The sequence below is a fragment of the Typopeltis vanoorti genome, chromosome 1 (assembly GCF_054136105.1).
Source record: "Typopeltis vanoorti isolate ZY-2024b chromosome 1, IOZ_Tvanoo_1.0, whole genome shotgun sequence".
Lineage (NCBI taxonomy): Eukaryota > Metazoa > Arthropoda > Arachnida > Uropygi > Thelyphonidae > Typopeltis > Typopeltis vanoorti.
In genome coordinates this window covers 146,935,526-146,961,126 of record NC_143549.1, presented here as the reverse complement: position 1 = coordinate 146,961,126, position 25,601 = coordinate 146,935,526, and the positions used below count along the sequence as shown (strand labels likewise).

The 25,601-nt window shown below is 35.7% G+C and overlaps 1 protein-coding gene across 1 annotated transcript in view; it reads right to left on the bottom strand.

The window, feature by feature from the left end:
- Positions 1–7,380, bottom strand: part of LOC150110520 (uncharacterized) — a 118,940-nt gene extending 111,560 nt beyond the window's left edge. The window contains exon 1 of the mRNA XM_090394449.1: positions 5,859–7,380. Coding sequence (XP_090250575.1) covers positions 5,859–6,546 — 688 coding nt within the window. The 5' untranslated portion in view covers positions 6,547–7,380. The remainder of the gene's footprint in view (positions 1–5,858) is intronic.
- Positions 7,381–25,601: the final 18,221 nt, after the last annotated feature.

The following is a 25,601-nucleotide window of genomic DNA, read 5'->3' as shown; positions in this document are numbered from 1 at the left end:
AACTTCATCTAAAGATAGCTGGTCTTAATTTACTAAGTGGAATTTAATCTTACATCTAGAATGTGAAGTGTGTGTTCTGGGGGGGTTGCTTAATGGAGTTGTCACACAAGTACTTTATTTTCAGTGTTTTTTGCTGATCTTGTCTATCCAGGTCTTCAACTGTCTGCATATTTGGATGAGAATGAGGACTAATATTATACTTAGTTTCATTTGTATTGAATCAGTAAATTGTTTACAGGCTCATCGATTTAACAAACTCTTTTATTGTCCAATTTCCACAGTGGGATTTGAATCCACGATTAGTTGGTTGGAGAGTAAGTACGTTATACACACCGATAAACAAGCTTGCGTATTCAACATTATAAAATATTCCTTACATTCCATCTCCTCTGATTCTAGGTGTTTCTGACTTTAAAAAAAAAAAGGTATTGTAGTTCCCGGGGGCCACAAACAAAGTACAAAATAATCGAATTTTACCATCTTTTAATTCCTACTATCAATTTCACAGGTTGTTTTGTTTTATTCTACAAAATGCAGAGCTTAAATATGTTAAAGTCATTAACATCATATAACTTTGTCAAAAAATTGTATACAATCAAATAAGTTCACTTATGAATAAATATGCAAACAACTATTATTGTTTTTCTCCATGTAGATAGTAAGAAATCTTCGTAACTTTACTAGTCACAAAAAATACTAAAACCTGATGACTAACGATATTCTCTCTTAACCCTCGACTCTACTTACATCATTATTTCCTTTAGAAATGGCAATGCATTCTACCAATGAGTGAGAGACGAGCGAGAGAATAAGATGATACAGTTCAGTAAAACACAGACTCCGCTCTGCCCTTACAACCAGAGGATTAAGTTAGCATTTAGTTTGCGAACTAGGCAATGAGTTCTCCATTGTTCTTATCTTCAGTGGCTGATAAAGCTGACGGTGCCCGCTGAAAAATAAAGATGTCAAAAATAAGAAATTGCTCTCACCTCCTGGGCTCTTGTGTGCTTGCCAGTTCTTGTAGCCTGCAGGCGAAAGAACAGTTCCTTCTGTGCAAACAAAAGTCAACTTAAATGAGTTCTCAAATATTTTTCCTAGCAGTTAAGGGATTTTTTTTTTTTTTTAATAGTCACAGTAAGGGGCACTCGCGTCTTAAACAAGACCTTCATCAAAAGCTAAGTGCTTGTTAAATGAAAACTTGTTCTCTCTGATGTGCTAAAAATGGTCTTGGATTACATGCTATGGGAAACAAAAGATAGAATATGGTGCTGCACGTTGTGTTACGTAAAAGATATAGTGAGCAAAGAAAGATTTCAAAGATCAAAATCGTGTCCGCTTTTGATTGTGTTAATAATGATAAAAAAAATCATTAACGCATTATCGTCTAAGATTTTCGCAAACGTAGTTTTGGATTAAAAAGTTTTCTTTATCAAAATGGCGACTTTCGTTGACTACTTCTATACGTCATGATTAGAGATTGTATAATGCTACTAGTACGCATGCTCATCATTACATCCGTCTCCATACTACAAAAGCCTATTTAATTGTTAGGCTTCCATTCTCTTTGTGGACAGTGATTCTAAATTGAGGACGGCCATTTAACTTATGAGATGGTAACATAAGATGCTATTCAGATATACGTAACTATATTTATCCAATTGGAATTTGAATATTCCGTACACCTGTAACTGCCTATTATGGAATTGCATATGGAATTGAAATATGGTATGAAAAAAAATCAGATAAACCATTAAGTTTATCTGATCGATTCTAATAAAAATACAGTTATTGAATTTTCATACAAACTGCTTAAATCGTGGAAAGGAATACTACACATTATTAATACTTTGTTAATTGCGATGAATTAATTGTCAAATGAACGCAAAATGTACAACGAATTAAAAAAAAATGTTATCAATGCTGTGCGCCTTACTCGCATGGATTAGCTGGGTATATCCTCAAATTCCTTTTTTGTTTATCAGTTAATATTTAACGTAAACAGGAAACAAACAACTGTATGGATAGAAATAAAAATTAAAATTAGGGTAATGTAGGTCATTCTTTGTTGTAAATATAACTCACATTACATCACTCCCGAATCTACTTACATACAGTAGTTGGTTTTAATAACTTAAAAAAATCGACTCAGCTAGGCCGATAGATAATGTCAATACTATATTATAATTGCAACAGAAACAACTTTATCTATAAAGTCTCGAAACAGGCAAACCACTTCGAAAATGTATACGCTGGCCTCATTGCTATAGTTGATTTGGCTATAATTCCAACAACCAACCGAATGTTGTGGATATTCTTTCTGAATAAAATAAACCCGTGTAATCGATTTCAGATTGTTCATTTCATCACGAGCGCGTCTAATCCTACAACAATAAAATTTCACTTTCAAATAGTCAACCAATCAGATTTTTTATCTCTTTTATGGGACTATCAAAATATACTAGATTTAAAAGACTAAATATTGGAAATATTATGTAATTTATTCTTTTGCTGAATGCAACTGAACACGTTACATCATTTGGGAATAAAGCCTTAACTGATGAAAAATGCCATTCAAGACTTCTGAATAAAGAATGCGATGAATTGTAGCAATAATAACTCAGTCTATTAGACTTTTAAGCAGTGACGCTTTCACAGTTAAACGCTAAATTGTATGTCAACAATAATTTCCAGTCCAATCATGGTTTGTTCAGTTTAGAATGCGACAGTGTGTTACTTATTCCACAGAGACAGTTTAATAGACTATTTTTGCAACCATATAGAAACCAAGGAGGCTCGCAGGCGTATGTTTCTTGGCCGAAAGACTAAAAAGATTCCGAGTAAATTAAAGATGAGTTCTGGTGGAAATAAAGAAAAAAAGGGGACCAAATAGACTTTGAATCCTCTTTTATCGTTATTCATGTTATCTTGAGAATCTCATGAGATATTAAGGAGGTTAGGTTTGGTGGGTGTGTAAAAGACATCGTTACACATTAAAAATGAAACCGCGGTTGCTATAGCAACGCAGAAAAGGTCTCGCGGATGTGTGTGGAACTGGAAATTACAAGTTTCTTTATATAACAATGCACCGCGAGTGACCTCTGAGATTTTTTTTTTCTTTTTCGGAATCTTACGAGTGGAAGAAGAGGAGGAGGAGTGTTCGGCGCGTGCTAACAGCGTCGTATTTTAAGAGAACTTTACAAATAAAAGTGGACGTAAGTGTTTTAAAATATCTTTTTATGCCTTTCGGGATTGATGAATGACACTTCAGGATTTTAAGTGGAAAAATGAAACAGAATAATTTAACGATACATAAATGAAAAACGTGGTTTTAGTGATTACTATAACAGGCAGTATTACCATTATGTACTTAAGCTTCTCAAGTATCAGTTACAAGATCCAATCTTAATGGCTCTTACGATGTGCGGACATTTTGGACATTGGAAAACTGAACTTTGCTTCCGTCTTACACGCTTCTTGACATTTTAAGTGATCGCCCATGAAGATATCCTTCTATTCCCGAATTGTATGAGGTTCCGAATAAATTTGTTCTTCTGGGACCAGGCTTTTTCTTTTTTTAACTTGAGATCGGAATGCTGGAAGAATGGGAGAGTATAGTAACACGCAAGTAGACAACTATTGTGCCTACTGTGTGAAGTAATTTACTCCTCACACATACGAGTCCAATGGGAATCGAATAGGGGACCGTGCTATTGAACTATACTTGTTGTAATCCCTCGTTGATGAGTGAAAGCTAATGGTACCCTGGATAGAATAGTTCCCATGGGTATGAGGACGTGATGAGAAATGGGTTTCTGATCCACCTTTTCTATTCCGGTGTGGAATAACCATTCGGATAGGGGATATTCGATCAAGTGGAAGATTATAAACATGTATTACGATTTGTATGGCAATAGAATATTTGATCTTACAAATCGTGTTATATGTTTCTGTAATAGGAAAAGGCCCTATTAAAATACGACTGCAACCATACAGAAAGTTTGAATTTAGGAACTAAGTTTAATTATTTTTAATAATAGTAAACTGAAATAATGCAAAACATAATAAAATTTACGGAATCAATGACCTAACAAACTGTTTCTTTTTTGTCTTTTTTAGGATAGGTCGTTTAATCTGTTGCATTAGCGTTTTATTCCACTATTCAGGAGGTGATAGAACAACATTCGTAAAAAAGGGTGCAAAGTGACTGGTTTCGGATGATCCTTACCAAGATGAGGGCTTGCTTTAGTGGTTTTGCATTAATTCCCCACGAAATATGTATATAAACACTAGTCTAGCATATGGTACACACGTACCATATGCTAGACTAGTGTTTCTCAATGTTTTCGATAGTATGGCCCACTTGATTTAGAAGAAAATTTCTCCGATCGATGTATTATCGTTTTTAAGATTATGCTAAGGCTAGGAGGCCTATGTACAAATCAGCCGTAGGACACAGAATTGTCATTTTGATGGGAAAAATCAAGTTTCTGTGAGAAAAGACTCCAACGTCATCTGAGACAGACGGAGTCATTTTCGGTTGAAAAGGCCGTATACATTTCTTTGGATTCTAGAAGGATTTGGATCAGTCTTTCTAACACTACGGAAGCATCTCCAATGTGCATCTCTTTTGATGCGCCAATATCAACATGTATTCGACCTCACAAAAAAAAAAAAAAAAATCATAAAAATCCTCGTCTGCTTTTTATTTACGTATTTGAAAGTAGGTAAAGTTACACAGGAGAAAAAAATCTATAAACACCTTAAAAAAGTGAGATCCGTAAAAGAGAAACAGTTTATATTTGAATTTTTTTTAAAAAAAAAAGTTCAATCTTACAATTAAAAACATTGAGTTAGTTAATTAGCATTTAAAGTGTTACCAAGATTGACTATTGGTAGGTAGACAATCTTTCTTCGTATTCACTGGTTAATTTTTTGTTGTTATTCACAATTTTTGTATCGCTGCCGTTATAGAAAGTTTTTTTTTTTTTTTCCCGTGTGTGAATGAAGTTCAAATGTCGATGTTACTTTATATTGAGTTAAGAACAGCGGTTGATTTTAACCTCAATAAGTAACTTTTCTTCTTCATTGTACGTTCTATAATATACTTCGTTGAAGGGGAAACACTATCTTTCTTGAAGGTTATAACCCGTTCAGGCTACTCGTCTACCGACTGCAAATACCTTAAATGGTACGGAGGCTTCCATAATTGTACTGAACCTGGCTCTTTCACGATTGCTCAAGAGATGCTAAAAATAAAAAGAGAGGATAAATTTGTACTTTTATTCTAAAATTTTACAGCGGAAGTTACTTAACATAACACGGTACGGATTTCTTTGTTTGCACGAGAACGTTTCATGTGTACGTATTTTTAATTTTTTTCCCCCTTCCCATCAGCCAATGCGATTCCCCTTTCTTGCTGTTAACTTCCCAGAATGGTCTATCAGAAGACAGCAACCTCTTTTCATTGAATGGAATATAAATAAATGTAAATGTTCTTTCCTATATTCGTATTTATGCTCATCATGATAATCAGAGCGAGCTACTGGTGGTAAAGTCCGTCTCGTTATCATTGGATGAGCAGTCTCCTTACTGAACAGTTGCTGCATTAATTAGGCTCAAACTGCTGACAGAACAGGAGTTCGGTTGGTCGCGTTAAAAGAGGTGAATAAACGCAAGAGTACAATCCCCACGTAAAAACAACGCTTGAGCGTGGATTTCGTGAAAACATCAGATCGATCTTCTAATTAAAATAAGTGAACTTTACACGAACACGACTGACATTTACAACAACACGTTTCACCTTTAAGTAAACACGTTTAACCTTTAAATGAACACGCTTAAGGAACCAGGAAACTTACCTTTGCCCGTCAGGCCACTTTCTTTGGTCACGACGTGTGTGGAAGTGATGGTACCTGTCTTTGTGCACTCCTTTTTCACTGACAAAGAGTTCGCCTCTGTCGCCTGTCCGGTGTAGGTGACCGAGCGGACAAACGAAGGGGACATAGACTTAGAGTTGCACACCGGCTGTGTCGTTACCGACGTTTTCTTCGCTAGTTCCAGGCGAAAGACCGGCTGTATCGAAGACGGTTCAGGGGTCGCCTTAACCGTGGTGGTGGTGGGTAGCCTATTGGCGCGCACATCAGCCGGAGGACACAACGGTGTCTTCGGCGGGGTGGTTAACGTTCGTTTAGTGTCCGTACAAGATAAGTTTAGCGGCTGATCGGGTGACCTGTGGTCCTGCGTGTCCTCGATCGCAGTCGATGGCATCGCAGACGGAGATTTGCGTAGGGAACCACCACTGGAGCACGTGCCGTTCACCAGAGGCATCGGCGGCGTCGGCACCGAAGGTTGCGCTAGCGGAAGCGGGGACGATTGTCGGCTAGCGCTCTCTCTTAATCCTAGAATGTCGACGATAAAGTGGGGAGTCGGCTGTTTCGGGGGCTGTCCGTAAACGTGCGGGTGCCACGTTCTCACTGCTGTCACCATCGGTAGAGGAAACGTTGATTCCTGTGGAGAGTGAGGAGAACAAGTTCCGTTCTGCTGCATGTTCCTCGAGGCCTAGTTAGGCCTAATGTTCTGTGTTCGTACGAGTAACGGACAGAAAGTCACTTTGCTTTCGCTGTCCAAATCTTTAGCAGAATCGCTTCCAGTTACTTGTACACATCGCCCCATACAGTAAGCAAAACTACGCACATGTTCTCGATATTTCGTAAGAACCCACTACGATAGAATTTCACAATTCTGAACCAGTCGAGATAGCTCCGTGTACGTCCGGGACAAACGGCATTTCCGCAGGAAACAACCTCCTGCGAGCAGCGGCAGCCAGCCGGTCAGTGAGAAATAAATAATAGTCCTGATTGGTAGCTCTTTCGGACCCTATTACATGATAGCTTTGGTCTCAGGTTAAGTAGATTACAGAGCACGAGCGATAAATAGCGCCCAGCACACATCGAGGTTTCGACGAGAGACTGTTAACTGCCAACGCTTATTACGTCACTTGGTCACTTAGCTACACTTTCCTATTAATTCCTACGTGACGACCGCCTTAGCGGGTTGTCATAGAAACGGGAATGTTTGGGAGTTTGAGGGACGAGAGACGCCACTTGTTTCCAGCCCTCCGATAGATCGACCATGTGGTTCACGGCGTCCGTAACCCTACGCTCCAGCACTGATCTGGTAGCGACGCTCGCCTGAGGCATTCTGATGCCTGCGTTGGTTCAACGCGGAGTGCTTGAACGCTGTTATCAAGCAGAGGCACCTACCCCCCCCCTATTTCCTCTCCGTTTCTCTCCCCTCGTCCACACCAGAATAGGGATTATCAGTCGTTCGGGAAAGCGAGCTCATTCACGGAGGACTGTCATGGTGTGTCAGCTAAGATGAAATCGCTCCCCACGGGACGCAGGCAACGCTAAACACACCGTACACATGTACGGCTGTTCGGCGATAGTGTTGTACGCATGCGCAGCTCCAGGCGGGGATTATGACATCGGTTGTTTATTCTTTGGCGGTAAAAGTAATCCGCTCTTATTTTCTGTCTCCCCTGTTTCAATCATTCGCTTTCCTGTGAGTGCGTGTGTGCATGCAGCGCGAGACTGTGTGTGTAGGGGGGGAAGATTAAAATGGTGTTCTGCACAGTCTGGTAAAATTAGTGTCATAAAATAATACTGCGTATTCTATCGATGTTGTGAGGACACCAATATTTGAACACGAAGTAAGCGTTTAAATTCCGATTTGGGAAACAAATAATAGATTCGACTTCGAATTACTTCTCTTTGTTTATAATTAAAGTCACCCAATCGATTTTAGTTAATGCACGGTTTTGTACAATGACGTATCTAAACAATGAAACCATAATATGCATTGTGCAAACAGTTCTGCCTATTCGTCAGAAATAGGCAGGAGTTTGTACGTCTGCCTATTTCTGACCTTTAGAGTGATTATGAGTGTAATCATCACGTTAAGCGTCATTATGAGTGTACTTATAGCATTCGCCGAAGTAAAATACGTGAAAGACGAATGAAACAATACACAAATATATAAAGAGGAAATAAAGACTTACAAATTACATTATTTCCATAAAGTACGCACTCGGTGTGTTGTTTGACCCATTACATATTAGCGAAAGACCACGCATGCTAACAACACAACCTCAAATGACGCCCCCACTACTTGACCAGGAGCATTAGAGGTAATTGACGCCCTTATTGGAGGACATTACATCTTAAAGAGTAGCCCATTATAGGAGGTTTATGTTCGGCGTCATCTGTATACCCACACCTGCAGTTCCGCAAATGACTCCTTACCCGTAATACACCCTGGTGAAACATTACGCGGACATGTTCTATTAACGGCAATAACACAAATTAGCAGTGCATTGGCGACTTGATCAACTGGCAGATATAACGAAGTCTCCGTTCTTCCTCGACAAAACAAATTGGTGGCATCTCGTTCATATTCGGTCATCTTTGAGGTCAGTGTTAGATGTGACGTTAGATGGGTTTGCTATTATTGCTTGCAACAGAGTGTGCGCAGTTCACCTCGCCCGAGAACTTCTTGGGATATAAACTGCTCTTACTGATCATCCCATTTCTTACGATGCATATTAAATGACATACGTAATATTCTGTAAAATTGGAGAAGATTGCACAGTTTTGAAAAAGGCAGTGACCATTTACGATTACTTCGGATGGGCAGAGTAAGAATCTAAAGAAGGGTTTTTCAGGAAGATGATTAACAAAGGGAAAAACCTAAAAAAAAAAAAAAAAAAAAGAGAGAAAATAATCAAATAATTGCAATTTGTTTATTTCAAATGTGCAAGCAAAACTGAAATCTCAGTAATACATTTGTTTTACTTTATTTATTTTATTTCGCTTTTTTTTCGTTCGCTTTCCACAAATTAATTTCATTTTAGTAAAAACGCGCTATAAACCACATTTCAGATTCTCAACAACAGAATGCTTTTTTTTATTCTTTTTTTTTTAATTGTTGGCACATGCTGCCCTCTTTATTTCGTTTTTGAGAGACAACGGAGGCAAACAACTTGTCACCTTTCTTCACATAAACTACTTTTATCATATTACACCTACACACGAAAAAAAAAAAAACCCTACAGCGAAAAAAAATAAATAAGAAAAAAAATCCTTGTGATACACCTCGGGCTTTCATGTGCGCCACAAACTCTAGCAGTAGTCTCTCGGTTACCATTTCCTTCTCCCGTCTCTTGCAGCCAGCGATATTTCTCCGTTGTTTTTCTGGACGGTTCCGGTAATTTCCGTGACTATTAGGATCGGTCAGCAGCTGCGGCAGACAGTAGCAGTGTGACCCTCAGAAGGGTCAAACAATGACCGTCACTAAGGCGTTTGGCGGTCCAACGGTAGATTTTTTTTCTTTCTCGAAAAAGAAAAACCTGACAAAATTGAATGACGATAGCAAAAAAAAATGTTCTTTCTCTGTCCTCCTTTCTTTTTTTTTTCTTTTTTCGCTAGCTTTCTTTGTAACTGTTGGGCAGGAAAAACAACCTTCGCCAAGTCAGAGTGACACACTGCAGTTAACGCCATTGTTTCCTTCCACAGATCAATTTCTATTGAACTTTCTAAGATGTAGCCGTCAGAAGTCAGAGTTAGTTTCCTTTTGTGTCGTCTTCCCATAACTTTTTCTTAATTAGTGTCGATGTCGTCCATTTACAACCCTATGAAATTTATTTATTTATAGTCCTACGCGCGCAATGAATCTTTGTAGAAAAAAAATCTTAAAATTAGTAGAGGATTACTTCCCACATCGAATTAGTACAACATAAGAACCAGAGAATTAGTTAATATTAATAAATACTTATTTGATTATTATATCATACAAAATTAAAAATGCACATGTTACGATTATGGACGATACACCAAAGTATAAAATACATTTAAATAGAATACACAGCTGAAATACACTTTAAATATTTTAGGATAATAATCATCATACTCTCTATTCATAATTAATTATTATATTAATAATTTGATTTGTTTGTCGATTCTACGAAATCTGTTATTCTAGCTGCATTCCTATTTGTTAATTTTCCTTTATTCGATCGATTAATACTCTAAGATAGACTAGAACACATCTCCAATCTCTGTTTCATAATTGAGACAGTAGATATAAACAAAGATACACGTAACGTGATTGCTGTTATATGAGTTGCTAGCTTCTTTCCTTCATGACGGTAGCTTGGTGACAGCTAAAGTGAGTGGAATCTATTTATGTTGTCAATGGTTCACGTATTTGCCTTTGCCTGTACATGCTGTCCCTGCTGTGAAGGTTAAAATTCTATTCAGATTAACATTATGGATGAATTCAAACTAGCATTAACTTATTTCCTTTTATATTTCAGTCATTTTTTTTAAAAAGTTAAATAATTATCTTGTATTGATAATTGCATTATTTATTTATTTTTTTGAAATGTTATAAATATTGGATTTAAGATTTCTTGAGATATATAATTCGATTCACAGAATTTGTATATTCTTCAAATTAAGTTTTCGGTTGATTCTTTCATTTGCAGTATTAATTAATTTTTTCTGATATTTCATCAGTGTGCCTTGATATTTTTAATTTTTCTTATGCTTTTAGTGACTTGTCCCTTTAAATCAGCAGGCATCTCTACATTTTTATTTTTTTCGGGGAGCAACGTATATTACGTGCGTTACTTATTCTTCCAGTTTTTCATTCTGTCATTAAGTCGACATTATTCCAACAGAGCTCAGTTTTTATTTATTTATTTATTATGATTCTTTTGTTTTCTTTCTTGTTTGCGTTCTAATTTTTCTTCGTGATTCTTTAATTTCTTTGCATTTAGCCAATCTGCTTTTGTTACTGCGCCTATTTATCTTGTTTCTTATATCTAATTCATTATATTTACTCTCTTTCTTTCTTTTTTTTTTTTTCATCTTATTTCTTTACGAAAACTTCATCAGTAATTCAACATTTCTTTTATTTTCTTTACTTTATGCTCTGCATTGTTTTCTAAATGATCTGCAGAGATCGTTCTAATTTCTATTTTTCTTGAAGTGTTTATTTTTCACTCAGCGTGTCTTCAGATGCAAACTTTTTTCTTCCTTTTTATTTTTGAAATTCCCAGCTCCTCTTTTATTATTAAGTCCTCTTTTGTTTTCTAATTTTATCTTTAGATTTGCTAGATATTTTCGAGTAATAGCTATTATTAAGAGTTTGTTATCTAGGCCTAAAAATTGGTTGTGTTATTTCAGTATCGAGAAATTTCTACGAAGCCATCTCTCACTCTATATTTTCTTCTACTAGACATATCTAATGCGTTTCTTATTCTTCTTTCTGTTTTTTTTATTAAATAAATAGTACTTATAAAAAATATCAATTTTTGTAGCGCCGCCTTCGAATTTTTTGAAAGATTTTTTCGGAAAAAAAAAAATTTGAAAAATATTTTCTTCAAAATTTTTTGAAGAAATTTTTTTAAAAATTGTTACCGAGTGCGCTGCACAAGTTTCTTAATTCAGTTAGTAGCAATGATTTCTGTAATTAGGCGTGGTTTTGTCTAGATCGACAGTATCGTTTATATGAAGACCTTTTCAAATGAAGGTAGGTCATCCATTTCAGTAAATTTTAAGACTAGAATTTACAAATTTGAATTTAAATTTATTTATTCTCTGTGATATTCCACACATCGTGTACGATTTTTCCATGTACATTATTTTTCAAATTTGATAGACTTGCACAGAAACCGCGAACTTTTTTAGAGTTGTATAAAGACGACATGAAAGAAAAGAAAACGTTATTAGAACTATACGTTTCTAGTTACATGTACGTTTTTGTACATGTACAACTTATTTACCCCTACTTTGTCTTGGTAGATTCCAAAAGTAGTTGGAACTTTCCAATGTGGGACGCGAATTTTCAATAGAAATTTTATTTTCATCTAATTTGTACATGAAGCATACTTAAATTTCCGACAGGTGATTAGATTGGGGAGGGAATGTCATATTCGCCTTTTGCCAGATGTATTGTAATCCTTTCATAACCGAAGGTCATGAAAAGTGTTAGGACATGTCGAAAACGCTTCGACTAAACTGCATGGAATCGAGAACATTTTCGTTACATTCTTAGCAAAGAAATTCTTCATTCCACTTAGATTTTTATTTAATGACTGCGTATTTTAAAATTTACTTATTTAATCTTTTGTTTAGTTTTTTTTAACATTTTATTTTATTTATTATTATGAATTCATACAGATAAATATGTAAATATGTTTCATGCCTTAGAAGTATAGCAAAAATTACCGAAAAAAAAAACTAATTTTTGCTTTATTGATTCTTAAATTAAATGTTGTTGTGGGTATAGCCTTTCGGCTGTTTAGGGACAACTATATATACGGCACCATCTAGGGAAATGACTAGGAGCAAGGTGGTTTCCTTGCTCATAGTCATTGTCGTTCTATATCCTATGACTGTACCTTGTATGTTGCCTGCTTGCGGGATGAAAAACCCCAGATAAACTGGGGAAAAACCCTGCTGTCCACGCTCAAGACCGGCTAACTTGGTTATGGCTGAGGAAGATCCTTAAGCTCCTCACGTCGACAACGGCAATCGAACCTGGGACACTCCTTCCCCAGTCATATGGTTGCGTAGCGCAACAATATACCTGGGGAAAGAGTTAAAATTTGATAGTAAAGGTATTCTTTAATGTAAAACCATATGATTAATCTAAAATTAGATGAAAAACATCCATAAGATAAACCAAATTTAGTGTTATTTACTATTAACTACATTTTGCCATGAAAAATTGAACACAATCAAAAATAACTACAAAAATTATAAAAGTTAAAAAAGTATAATGTACTGTATATTGTTCCAATTATAAAATAATTTGAATTAAAATAATTATAAATAACGTATTTTTAAAATATATTTTATAATATGACTGCTGGGTTGATCATAATCTAAATCAGACATCAGATACAATACTGCACATGAAGTGTTATGATTGGAATTATTGTCCAATAGTCATCCAATTATGTTATAAGACATCATGAATTATTAACTATGGTTATGACTACATATTCATTCCTCATATACTGCGCTTTGCTAGTAGACAAGGGGAACATTTTTTTTCCAATGCTTACTGAGTGGTGATATGATCATGTGTCTTTTCACGACCAATCATAACACTTTTATGTACGTTATATTTTTCTATGAAGTGTGTTGCGTACTACAAATAAAACTTATTTAAGCTAGGATTTAAAATGTGTGTTTTATCCATGCATTTAAGAATTATTATACGAATGGGTTTTTTTTAGATAAGATTGAGTATGCTTCTATACAAGAAGTTTGGTATTTTTTGATATTTTCTGTTGTTTCTCAGACATATTTTTCAGTGACAATTCATCATAGAATGGAGCTCCAATCCAAGTATTTCCAAACAGTATAAACAGTACCAAAGGAAGGGGCATTGTGTGAACAGATTACGGCAAAAGCAACTACTGCATCGGAGAGAGAGCATGCGATGTTTATAAAGTGTGTTCTCTGGTCGGTTTGCATGTTTTACGAAATATATAAAACCCTGCTACCTCTTGCAACCTTGATCACTTACTATGATGGGATTTGAATGCAAGTTTCTAGAAGTAAAAGGTGTTTATGTTGCCAATTGTGTTACGTTGGCCTTCTGCTCCAAGAAGGTTTTCTATGGTGAAGATGCCACATAAAAAGCAAAATCTAAAGATCCAGTGTATATTGTATGCAATTAATTTTGTTTAATAAATAATTATTATATAAAAAATTGGATATTTTCTTTCTCGTTGCATTTTCCTGTTTTTTTTAGCGAAATCAGGATGACAAGAAAAAGAAATGAACTTGACTGGTGTATCGCTTTCACGGAGAGCTGGTTGTCCTACTTTGCGCTTTATTCTCTGTGTAACAGTTCGATAATCTCGTGGATCTAATTTTGTGTCTACCTTCCATTAAATCCTATCTCCCACTAGGGCTGGCTGTCTCATTCTTTCTTTCTCTCTCTTCTCCACCGAAAATCTTGAAGCTAAACGAAATCAGTGATGGTTTAATTGCACTTCAACAAATGCGTTTTTTCTTTCACTAAATAGAAAAATGAAGTTAGAGATAGAAGCTACTGGAAATTGAATGGTTCGAAGTTATCATCGTACTTAAAACATTACACAATGCTAGGAAAGAGGTGCCGAAGTTAAAAAATAAATTAAATTAAAATAAATAAAATAATTTTTTTAATAAAAGCATTAGTTGTTGAAATTTTGAAGAGTAGAAGTTGGAAGATTCAGTCCGAATGGATGTACAAACTGAAAACACTGGTTGAAAGAACTAAATTAAAACAAAAAGAACAAAAAAGAAATAAGTTAAATGATGAGAGAGAAAAAAGAGTCCACCGAATAACTAATGATATTACTAATTGTCATGGAAGAATGACAATTCTCACATGATGATTGGAAGAATGTATTAAAGACATTGACAAGCATCATTCTTAAATAAAGCAAAACTGTACCAATATGTCACTACTATTAGGAAATAGTTTTGTTTGAACCATATGAAAGTGAACGTGGTTCTCTTTCTAATTTTTAAACCTTGTACATTAAATACAAGCTTGTTTAATGAGTATTTTGGACATTTAAGTTGTTTCAATTGCGCAAACGATAGCAAACCGCTTCGAAAACCAATGTGGGTATGGGTGTTTGTGAAATTGTTTAGTTAGAAGATTATTTACATCTGTTAGTGCGTAACCATCTTCTTTCTTATTAGAATCTTGATGCGGTTGGGAAAGTACCATGTCTGATCTCTAGAGTAGGCGTCCCATTATAGTAGTTCTTTTTTATTTCATGCTTGTATATGTTATAGGTTATCAATCTTCTGTGAGCACGATGATCATAAAAACACAAAATCTGTTTTTTTTTTGTTTTTTTTGTGTGGAAGTGGACTCGAATCACAACAGGTGTACCAGATAACAAACACTATTGTACATGGCTTCGTTAAATTTCATTTACTTTTATATGCGATATTAAGTAAGGCTTATAACGGAGTAAGTCATCCATCTTTCCAGGAACTTGGATAACTCTTCAAAGATTTTAAGTAAATTTAAAAAAAAACTGCAAAAGTAGGTGAATGAACTTAGATTGGTCTTAACAAGTAATCCATCGTATTATTACTTTTTTAAATGAATAATAACAGCGAGAAAATATTCAAAAGCCACGATCAACACACACACACACACACACACACACACACAGAACAATCAAAACTAATGTGTTTGAAAGCGAATGTCTTTATCTATGGAGGATCCAGCACAGAATTTGCAGAAGTCACGTCATATGGAACATTAAATCCAGAGACGGGGATTTACAGTTTCAGCAGCTCAGTACCGACTCTTTGAATTTATAAAATTTTTCTTCTTTCTCTCTCTCTCCCATGTTTCCCTTGAGGATTTATAACTCCCATTTGGCAAGGCCAGTCAGGACCTGCGCTGGTCATGTGATATTGATTTATTACTTACTCAGAGACAACCTTCAAATCGTTACAAAAAAAAAAAAAAAGAAAGAAAAAGAAAAAATAACCGTCATATAATTCAAATGTCATAAGTATTTTTTGTCCTCCAGCACTGAAGAACGAACCACACATCTTGTCGACATCCAGGAACTCAACCGACAATCAAGTCTGCTGTCACGTAATCTGCACCATCTCTCGTCATGCAATCTGTATACCATCTCTCGCTTTCTGTCTGTCTGTCTGTCTGTCTGTGTTTACAAATGCTTGCGGTCAACTGGCGGCACTTCCAAGCTTCTGTAAGCTCAAGTACAATAATTAAAAAAAAAAAAAAACGAGCACGCATCTTTATAAAGAATCTGTCTGGTTTAGCACGTACGGCGTGCCTGCACGCGCGATGAATCGTTGCATGCTTTTGCCCGAAAAATTAAAGTCTTTATTTAATTAGGTCCGATAATTCGTAGCGGCGAAATTTGAGGTGCGCCGTTTTATAGGGGGAGCAAAGTTGTTTCTGTGATGTCGACTACTCCTGTTGATGTCTAGCGAACGAAAGTGCTCGCGCTAATTAATGCACCCGACGATTTTACGACCCTGTTTCTGCCGGCGAAACTGGACTGCGACACAGGACGCTTTATGGCTCCAACACACTCTTCCAAAGTGCGTTTCTGCGATCGGTCGTTCCAAAACGGCGCGATTGGAAGACAGGCATAAATTCATCTGTCTTCGCGCCGCTCACATGACGAAGCTTTTACGCTATTTTGCTGTCAGTTATAAGTTATCACGCGCTAGCACACACCACGCTGGACATTTGCCTGAAGGCTCGACTATAAAGCAAACATTGCTCTCTACAGAGCATTTCCGGGTAGAATGAGTTGACCAACTAGATCGTTATATCCATTATTACGATGCCCTGATGAATAATATTAATATTAAAGGACAGAACACGAATGTGCATTGTGGTCTTAACACTAAACGTGTAATAAGGCTACACCGAATAAATGCGCATGTATATGTAGCGGCAATTATGTAATATTAATAGACGCCTCGCCATACTTTAGAATTAGAACACTTCACGATGACTTTTATATCATAGCCGAAACCCCATTAGCAGTTTTCTCAGAAAATGCTCAACAGAGGGCTATCTTCGTACATCTTAAAGAGTCACAGAGTTCGAAGGCCCACCGTCACTGAAACGAAACATTCACTCCAGTGGGATCTTTTTGTGTACTTAGTTGCAGAATATTGAAATTGTTGAAATTCTTTAAAACATCTTCAATAGCACTAGAACATTTAGCAGTGAAATTCTGTGCAACCCACTTTGCCTCATTCTTAATTTTGATTACGTAACTTCTACCCACCAAGAATGTTTATAAACCTGTAATAGATTCGTACCGTGTGTAGACTAAGGATTTCTTCTAATTTTTTTTTGTAAATTTTATTTATTTTTTACATCGTACGGAATCCTTGCTCTAGTGACCAAACATGGAACTTTTCCAAGCCACTTCAGGCCTCCAGTAAGCAGGCAGTGGTCTCACAACAAGTAATGAAATTCACCTTCCACCTAAGGACAATCATAAACATCCATGACCCGCAACCCATCAACTGAGAACGGATACGCTAACCACTCTGCTAACTAGCCCAACTATATTATATTATTGAAGATACGCATGCTTTTTCAAGAAACCTTTATATAAAATGTTTTCAAATAAGGGAAGAATTAGCCAGCCTCGTACATGGGCAGAACTGACTATCTGTCAAGAGAATCTGCAGTTAGTAAACTCAATATGATTAGACTCAGTCATTTTTTACCACGAAACTCAAAGTAATCTCAATATTTAAATGTCAGAACTAGAGTTACTTATTATTATCTCGTATGAGGTTTCCCCCTCTCCTCTCCAGTCTCTTAGAATGGGTTGAGCCAACTTATTCCCTCAATAGGATGGCTTTTTACGACTATAGATCCGTGTGTGTTCATGGGACCGGTTTGCCTGTTCTGATGGACGAAAAAGCTGAATTTTCGGGTGAAAAAACTCCATCAGTATGAGACCAACTAACTCACTTTTAGTCTTCAAAGAGACCATATAAAGGTCCCTCACGTCATGGACGAGAATCGAACCCAGGTCTTTCCGACCAAAGGGCTTCGTCTATACCCACTGAGCTACGGAGGCTCTAGTTACTAATTGACACCGATAATATTTTATCCTCATGGGACAGATATCCATAATGAAAACACACAATTATGTCTTTAATAATTTTTGAAATTTAATGAAATTTCTAGTCTGATCCACCATCATTCTTTCTGTATTCGAAAAGCAGTCTCAACTACGTCAATGGATAACACTGTATTATGAATAATACAGCTAATTTACAGTTCAGAATGGATTGCATAACAATTGGAACTCCCTAATGAAAAGAACGATCTTTGAAGTATCTCAGTCTTAATCTGTCTATAACACAATAAGAAAAAAAGTTGATCCGCTCTTCCATGAGTTTCAGTTTTTTTAACATCCTTGCTCTGCATTGATGTCCTTACACAATTATAGGCAAGACTGTGCTTCAAGGGAAGGATGTTTCCCTAGACTTGACGTGTTCTGTTGATGCCAAGTTCATTGGAAATTGCTTCCCTTGTCAATCGAGTATGCAACTCTGCAGTTCCTACTATGACATCTACAGGTATAGATGAGCATCCGGTCGGTCTAAAACGCTTCCGATTTCAGTACCGCTGCACCAGAAGTGCTTTATCTTGTGGAAGCATGTTCAATGAATGACTAGTGACAGAATAATAGCGTGCATTTAACTTACTTCTGATCTAATGCGCTGTAAGTTAAGTTATGGCACTATCTAGTGCCAATACTTTTGTTATAACAATAATAACAAATATAAAAAAGGAAACATCTGAACTTTGTTAAAGGCGTGTTAATTCAATAAAAAGAATACAGTACTTACTATTCTTCAGACAGCAATTTTAAAACCTGAAATAAAAAATAACTGCTAAAATGCGTGTGCATTTATTTAATATTAGGACTGGTAAAATAAATATCGTTTTAAAAATTTTTATTAAAAAATTAATAAAACGATAACAATTAAAATAACGTTTACTAACAAAAACAAATGATTTTATTAGTGTTTTATATACTTAAACATTAGAATTTGAAACATAGTTGAAACTGAAAATGAATTTTTAAACAATTTTTTTGTAAATCCCTTAACTGTTTGTAATCATGTAACTTACACCATTAAAAAAGCCGCGTAATGTCTAAATAAATTTGGGCACCGAAAGAAGTTCGGATGATGGCATACTTGTTATAATTTCTTCTCATTCTCTTACAAATAAGTTTGGGGTTAAAATATTCTGTAATAAGTTTCTGCCTTTCGGCTGCGGGTTCGAATCCCGCCGTGGGCATGGATGTTTGTGATTGTCTGTGGAAATACCAGTGGTAGTCGGCGGTTGGTGATTGAATGGTGGAGATGGAGTTGTAGAGCAGGTACCCTCCCTCGATCAATCCTTGGACTCTCTGGAAGTGTCAAATCATGATAATGATAAGAGCCTTCATAGCTTAGTACGTAACTAGATTGGATTTTTCATTTTGCACGACAGACAAGAAACCGGCCAAAGAACATACGCAATCAACAGACATAGCAGAGTATATAAATTGGACTGACCATCCTATCAGAGCATTAATAAGATTTCTGAAACCAAGTAAGTTATTTGGCCACGACAGCCCATTTAGTATCATTATCTTCGATAAAGTTTATGATAGTGGATGCAACTTTTGGTCGGTTCAACGTCTTCTTAATTTTCGAAGCTCGAGTAGAGTACTATCAGGTTTTGCACTGCCCGCCCGCACTGTGATGAAAATTTCCAGTTCATTTTCTTATTTTTAGTGAGGAGGAGTATAAATAGCATACAAGAAAAGAAAATAACAGATAAGAAAGGAATAATATTATCCATTGAACGAACGATGGACATAGGAAAAATAAATAAATGTATTGTATATAGCAGGTGGAACTCAATTAATCTTTGCAGCAGTCTGTTTCATTTCTACACGCATACCAGTCAGAATTTTGTAAATGCACTTTTGAAACAGCTACTATTATTGAATCCACTCTTGAAACAGCTACTATTATTGAATCCACTCTGTAGAATGATGTTGAATAGTCGGAAGCTAATAACTCCCCTCTCCCCATTTCTGAGAGTGGTTTAACACAACAACGTGTATATTGCATTACTAACTAACTGCATCGGAAAGAAACCCTATTTAAAACAAAACAAAAAAACTATATGAATTGTTCTGCAGTACTGATGGCACCATGGCCATTAATTTGCATATAAAAACAAATTATAAATAGGCTTATTAACTTCTCAACGGAGATTTTCATTTGTTGGGGAGGGTCTATAGAAGTCAGCAAACCATGAAATTTCTGTACTCATCCCCTCCAAGGAAAATATCCTGCTTTATACATATTATATAGTTATTTCTCTGTGTATTTCCCTCATTGACTTTTTTTTCTTTTTACATTTATTCCTTCCAGATGAGTTGAACGCATTATTTAAAATAATCTACAAATAAACTTGTAATCTAGAAGTAGATAATCTTTTAATCTACAAATATAAAATAAAATAAAGGAGTTTAACGGAAGAAAACTCCCTCTGTCGCCATTCCATCCGGCATTGAAGGATAAAACATTTCCGATGCATTTCTCTATATGTGCTATTGGACGCTGTGACCTCAATGACGTCATCGAGTGTCAATGACAGCCTGCTTCAAGAAGCATCCCATCACAAAGTTCTGTAGTGCGACTCCATTTATCAGAGTCCCGTTAAGGTTGACAGCCCGATTCGTTCATTGGTCTGTCCCACAGTAATAATCAAGGAGTATTCCCTCTTCTGTGGTTCGTATACACTACATTCTGAGACCAGAGGTAATGCTTTAGTCTCTATTAATACACGCGTAGAAAAGAGAGGAGGAGGGGTGGGACTGTTCCCCGACTACCACTTAATTCCCACACGCTACAGCCTGACAGGAACATTATACCGCTGTGGCTGTAGCGTCCTTGCGATGTTGGGTTCATTTTTTTTTTCTTTTACATTTTTTTTTTTTTTTTCATCTATCGGACGACTTCCTCTCACGCCCAGCGGGTGCCTGCCTCATCATCATTTCCCTTCATCCCCTCGCACGTTCCGGGAACCCTATTAACATCAAGGCGCTCGTGCAGCAGGAACACGGATCAGGCACGGCGGCGAATTTTAATGGGCTACTAATAGCTTCGCCACAACGTTACGTCAATGCCGCGTCGAGAATAGGACGTATAAGTTCGGGGGAGGAGTGGGGGAAGAGCAAGGGGGGAAGAATAGTCTGGGATAAGCTTGTAGGATGCTGTAATGAGACTTTAACATATAGGGCGATGAGGCCAGTGTTCGGTCCCTTAGATACTATTTGAAATGGGGGAGTTATTCTCGAGATAAAGCCACATCGAGTTCAATAAAAAAAAGTGTAAATTTTGAGCTTAACAAAAACTCTTGCGCCGTTCGCGATGCATGATTGAGGTGGGAAAGTATTAGGTTTATGAGTTAGAGGGTTAATGAAGCAGAATCGACTGCCTAGTAAGGAACATCGGCCTGCTAGTCAGTGCTAACTAGGCAGTCATTGGGAACAATGAAAGTGAATTGGATAATGTGTTAGCAGCTGTGACAGGAGAGGCAACGACTGCAGCCAAACTGGGATACGCTGGGTGCCAATAAAAAACAGCTAGAAAACACGTCATTTTAAAGTATCTAAAAGTTTTTTTTTTTTTATCGTTGGTGTGTGTCAGGTGGTGCACTAATATAATCGGGTATTATTGGTAATCTCCATCGGAACACTCGTTTCTGCGAAGAACCACTTCAAAAGTCATCGCTTCGCTGTGATCTTTATTGTGTGGTGTTTCAGCAACTGGGATTCAACGGTCAGTGCCACACACACACACACACATTCTTATGCAACTATAAATAATGATTAAAATTAAGATAGCGAGAGTATCCGTTACGATTACTTTAATTAAAAATTGATCGTGACCCTTTTCTTATTTTTTTCCCTTAAAATTTAAATTTCGACCATTGAAAGGCGATTTTCATTCACTAAACTTTTAAATTGAAATAATGATTGTGTCAATGCCAATTAGATCCGTCTCTGTTAAATTATTTTTTTAAGCATTCAATTAAAATTGGTTTAAATCGTATCTAGCTAAGAAAAAACAATTCATGAACTTAGGCAAACACAACAGCGAAATACAAAATATAAAATATGGCGTAGCGCAAGGATTAGTATTAGGAACTATTCTGTTTTTAATTTATGTAAATAATCTGTGTAGCTGCAGCTTATTTGCAAACTGTCCCCTGATTTACAACCAAGTTAATATTGATGCATTAGAAGACCACATAAATCAGGATGTGAGAAGATTAAACAAATGATTTCAAAATAATGGCCTCAAAATAAATTTAGATAAAACAAAGTTAAATGTACTTCAGCTTAACAAATAAGCTAGATCGCCATCTATCGATAAACTGGCACGACTTAAATTGCTATGGCAAATAAATACGTCGTTGTGAGTTAATAAAAAAAAAAGCAAATTCAGTAAGATGCTAAAATCTATATAATGAGAGCAACTTGATGTAGAATTCCCATGTTTCGTATTTGACAAACAAAATAAGATACGTCATCATTAGAATCTATTATCTTAAAAAATTGTTAGTGTAGCATTCCTGAGATGTCTATACTACTCATGTATAAATTCCTCACTCCAGTATGGGATCACTTGCTGGGGTGGAGATTATTACAATAACTTGATGCTCCCCCCCCCCTGATAATTCAAAACAAAACAATAAAAGCAATGCCCGTTTTCTATCCAACATCATACTCCACCGAAAAACTGTATAACACCCCTTGATATCTTACCATTACGGAAACGTTACCCGTATGTTGTTTAATATGCATCGGGAACAACATCATGAAATTCCTCGTGTACAACGTAGATTACAATCTGTGCTGCGGGAGAAACTTGTTGGTAGTTCACAATGTACCAGTAGAGAGATATTCCACAAATCCTTTCGACATACAGTTGCTACCAGTTATAATAAATTACCTGATGATTTAAAGGCTTTTTATTCAGATTACGTATTTAAAAAAAAATATCGAGAAACTATATTAGAAAATTAAATTATATTGAAATAAATCTGATTATTATGCATTAAATAAGCTTTATAATATATTAAACTTGTATCAAATAATCTATGTAATCTAACAATCATAGATAGACAAATATCTTTATAATATATCTACCCCTATCCTTATTTATTCTTCTGATAACAGTATGGCAATGGCCCTTGGTTACACACGTAATAATATTTATTATCGTAATTTTTTTCCCTGTATTTTGTCTCATTTGTACATGTATTATGTACAAATTAATAATGCATATTTTCTTATATACAGGATATTAATTACTTATTTGTATTTTATCTCCTCTTGTATTGTGCTAATCATTTCACTGTGAGGCTTTGCTACTCTTATAATCGACAATTGAAAAAATAAATAAATAAAATAAAACTTTTATAATTCTACCATCTGTGGTTTATAATCCACCTTCTGTTTGAAACTGTAATTATTATAATTCTATCATCATTTTAAAAAGATGATCCTAAAACGGAAGCCATTGTTGAAACGTAATATGCATTGTTATCATTAATAATAAGAATCCAAAAGAAATAAATGATTGTTGAGATATACGCTTACTGTCATAGGGATTACTTTTGAAATTTTTAGCTGCCCGAAGAAAAAAAATTAATTTATTTATGAATTATTAATAAAAAAAAAGCAGTGCCGAATAAATTTTGCACTAATGTATATTTTACAGCGAAATAACTTAAAAGTTTATAATTATGTTTCTAAACTTGACTAAGCTTCTAATTATTATAGGATTTTAAGACAAAAAAAAAAAGACATGATCAGCCATTCTGACTATTAATCGGCTGCTGCATGAAGTTTTATTTTAAACGGAGACTGGTTGATAAAAGCAAGTTAGCTGACAAGACAACGAATAAAATTTGGATTTATTTCTCTGTTGCTTTTCCACAGTATTCCCATCGTACCAATTATTGCTTTTTCATTGAGTTAGTAATATTTTGTCACTTTTTCTTTCTTTCGTTAGAGCAGCTTTCAGACTATAAGATTTTAAAACCTTCAAACAATAATTTTAATAATGAAATATAAACTTTTTTTAAATAATTGAATTTATATTAATAAATATAATTCTCAGATCTCTCACGTGTGGATAAATAATCAATATTCACTGTTTCATTCTTTAATTGGAAGTTTCCGCTTTTGGAGTATTCTGCAATATCTGTTAGGATCTCCCAACGGATGTCCTCCTAGATGCCACTGTCCATCTGTATAGTTTCAACAACACCTACAGAACGGAAGCCATAGCAATGATTTATCCGTTCCCGAATATTAGTAAAAGACGGCGACACTGCAAACCATCCGTGGACGACATGGACGACATTATCAATCGACGGAAATGTGAGGGTGTAGTCTGAGCTAAGAAACACAAGAAGACACCAAAATATGCTCGGAAGCCGGAGACGGGAAAAGTGTAGTTCGATGTGTAAACAATCATCTAGGAATATCAGAAACTACGTAAAACTATGCGAAAATTATGGAAAGATATGTGTTCTAGAAACTAAGCTATGCACTCTTGGTTTCTACCGAATGACACGTACTTCAAACATCACGACAGACAATTTACATTGCAGACTACAGTGGTGTAAAGAACATCGTAACTGGTGGGTGGAATGTTCGAAGTCTGTAATATGGAAGGATAAATCGGACTACATCTTTTGCTGTTGGATGGTTATGTGTAGGTGAGCCAGATGCCTGAAGAACCCGTATGTCCGAGGGTATAGTTCGCCCACCGATTAGAGGTCCCTCGACACTTCTGCGCATGTCAGAAAAAGGAGAATCCATTCCGATAATAGGGTAATCAATCTGTCTTCTGGGATGTGTTTGTTTATTATTACAGGTGGGAAAATTTAGCTTTTCTTTTACGAACATTGTAGTTTTTAAAGTGTAACTATTTCGCTTGTATAACAGTTGGAAAAATGTACGTAGTGTTAATAAAATTAAAAAAGGTATAGCATAAAATAAAAATTTAACTAAGTTTATTTTTAAGAAAGTTTTCTATAAAATAAAAATAATTAGACAGAAAAACAGAAATTTTTTCAAATGAACTTAGATATTCTAAACTTACAGTTGAGAGAACTGAGACACTTTAATGTCCTAAACCGGTTAATTATTTATGACTTGTTGTGACTCTTTTAACAAACCCATGCAAAAAAAGGTTGGAAAAAAATACCATTATCAAATCATTTTAATCTTCAGTCATCTGAATCGGTGTCCGAATCGCCATCACTTTCACTTAAACTGATCACCAAAGGTTCGCATAATTCTTCGATAATTCCGTCTCTGTCCTAATACATATTTTCCAATGAGGTGACATGAGAGCAATATTTTCCCCAGTTTTGAATTATAATACTTTCAATCCTGTTCTGAAAGCTTAAAAAGTTTCGACATGTCAATATCTCCAGTTACGTTGCGATGGCGAATGAAACTTTTCACTTCTGCCCAAACATACTCAATAGCATTAATATCGCAATGATATGGTGGTAGCTTCAAAGCTAGAAATCCATGCTCTTTGAGCATCGTGTCGAATTTAAATAGTTTAGTTGTGGGCGAGTTTATTTTGACCAAATTAAGCAATTCAATTTTTCGCATATCTGGGGAATGAGAAATGTTATTTGCAGAGAGCCAATCCATAAGAACTTGCTTCTTATTAGACCAATTTGGAACTTTGTTTAATCGAATAAAGTGATATGAAGCGTTATCAATTATAAAACAGCATTTTTAGGAAGGTTTGGAATCAGTTTTTCTTCTTTCCACTTTTCGAAGATCGTAGAATTCATTTGCCTATGGTAATTCGCTTTGTATAGTAAGTTTGAATTCGGTAAAAAAAAACCATTTCTCCACCCACACACAAAATTATTATGCCCCGCGAGGC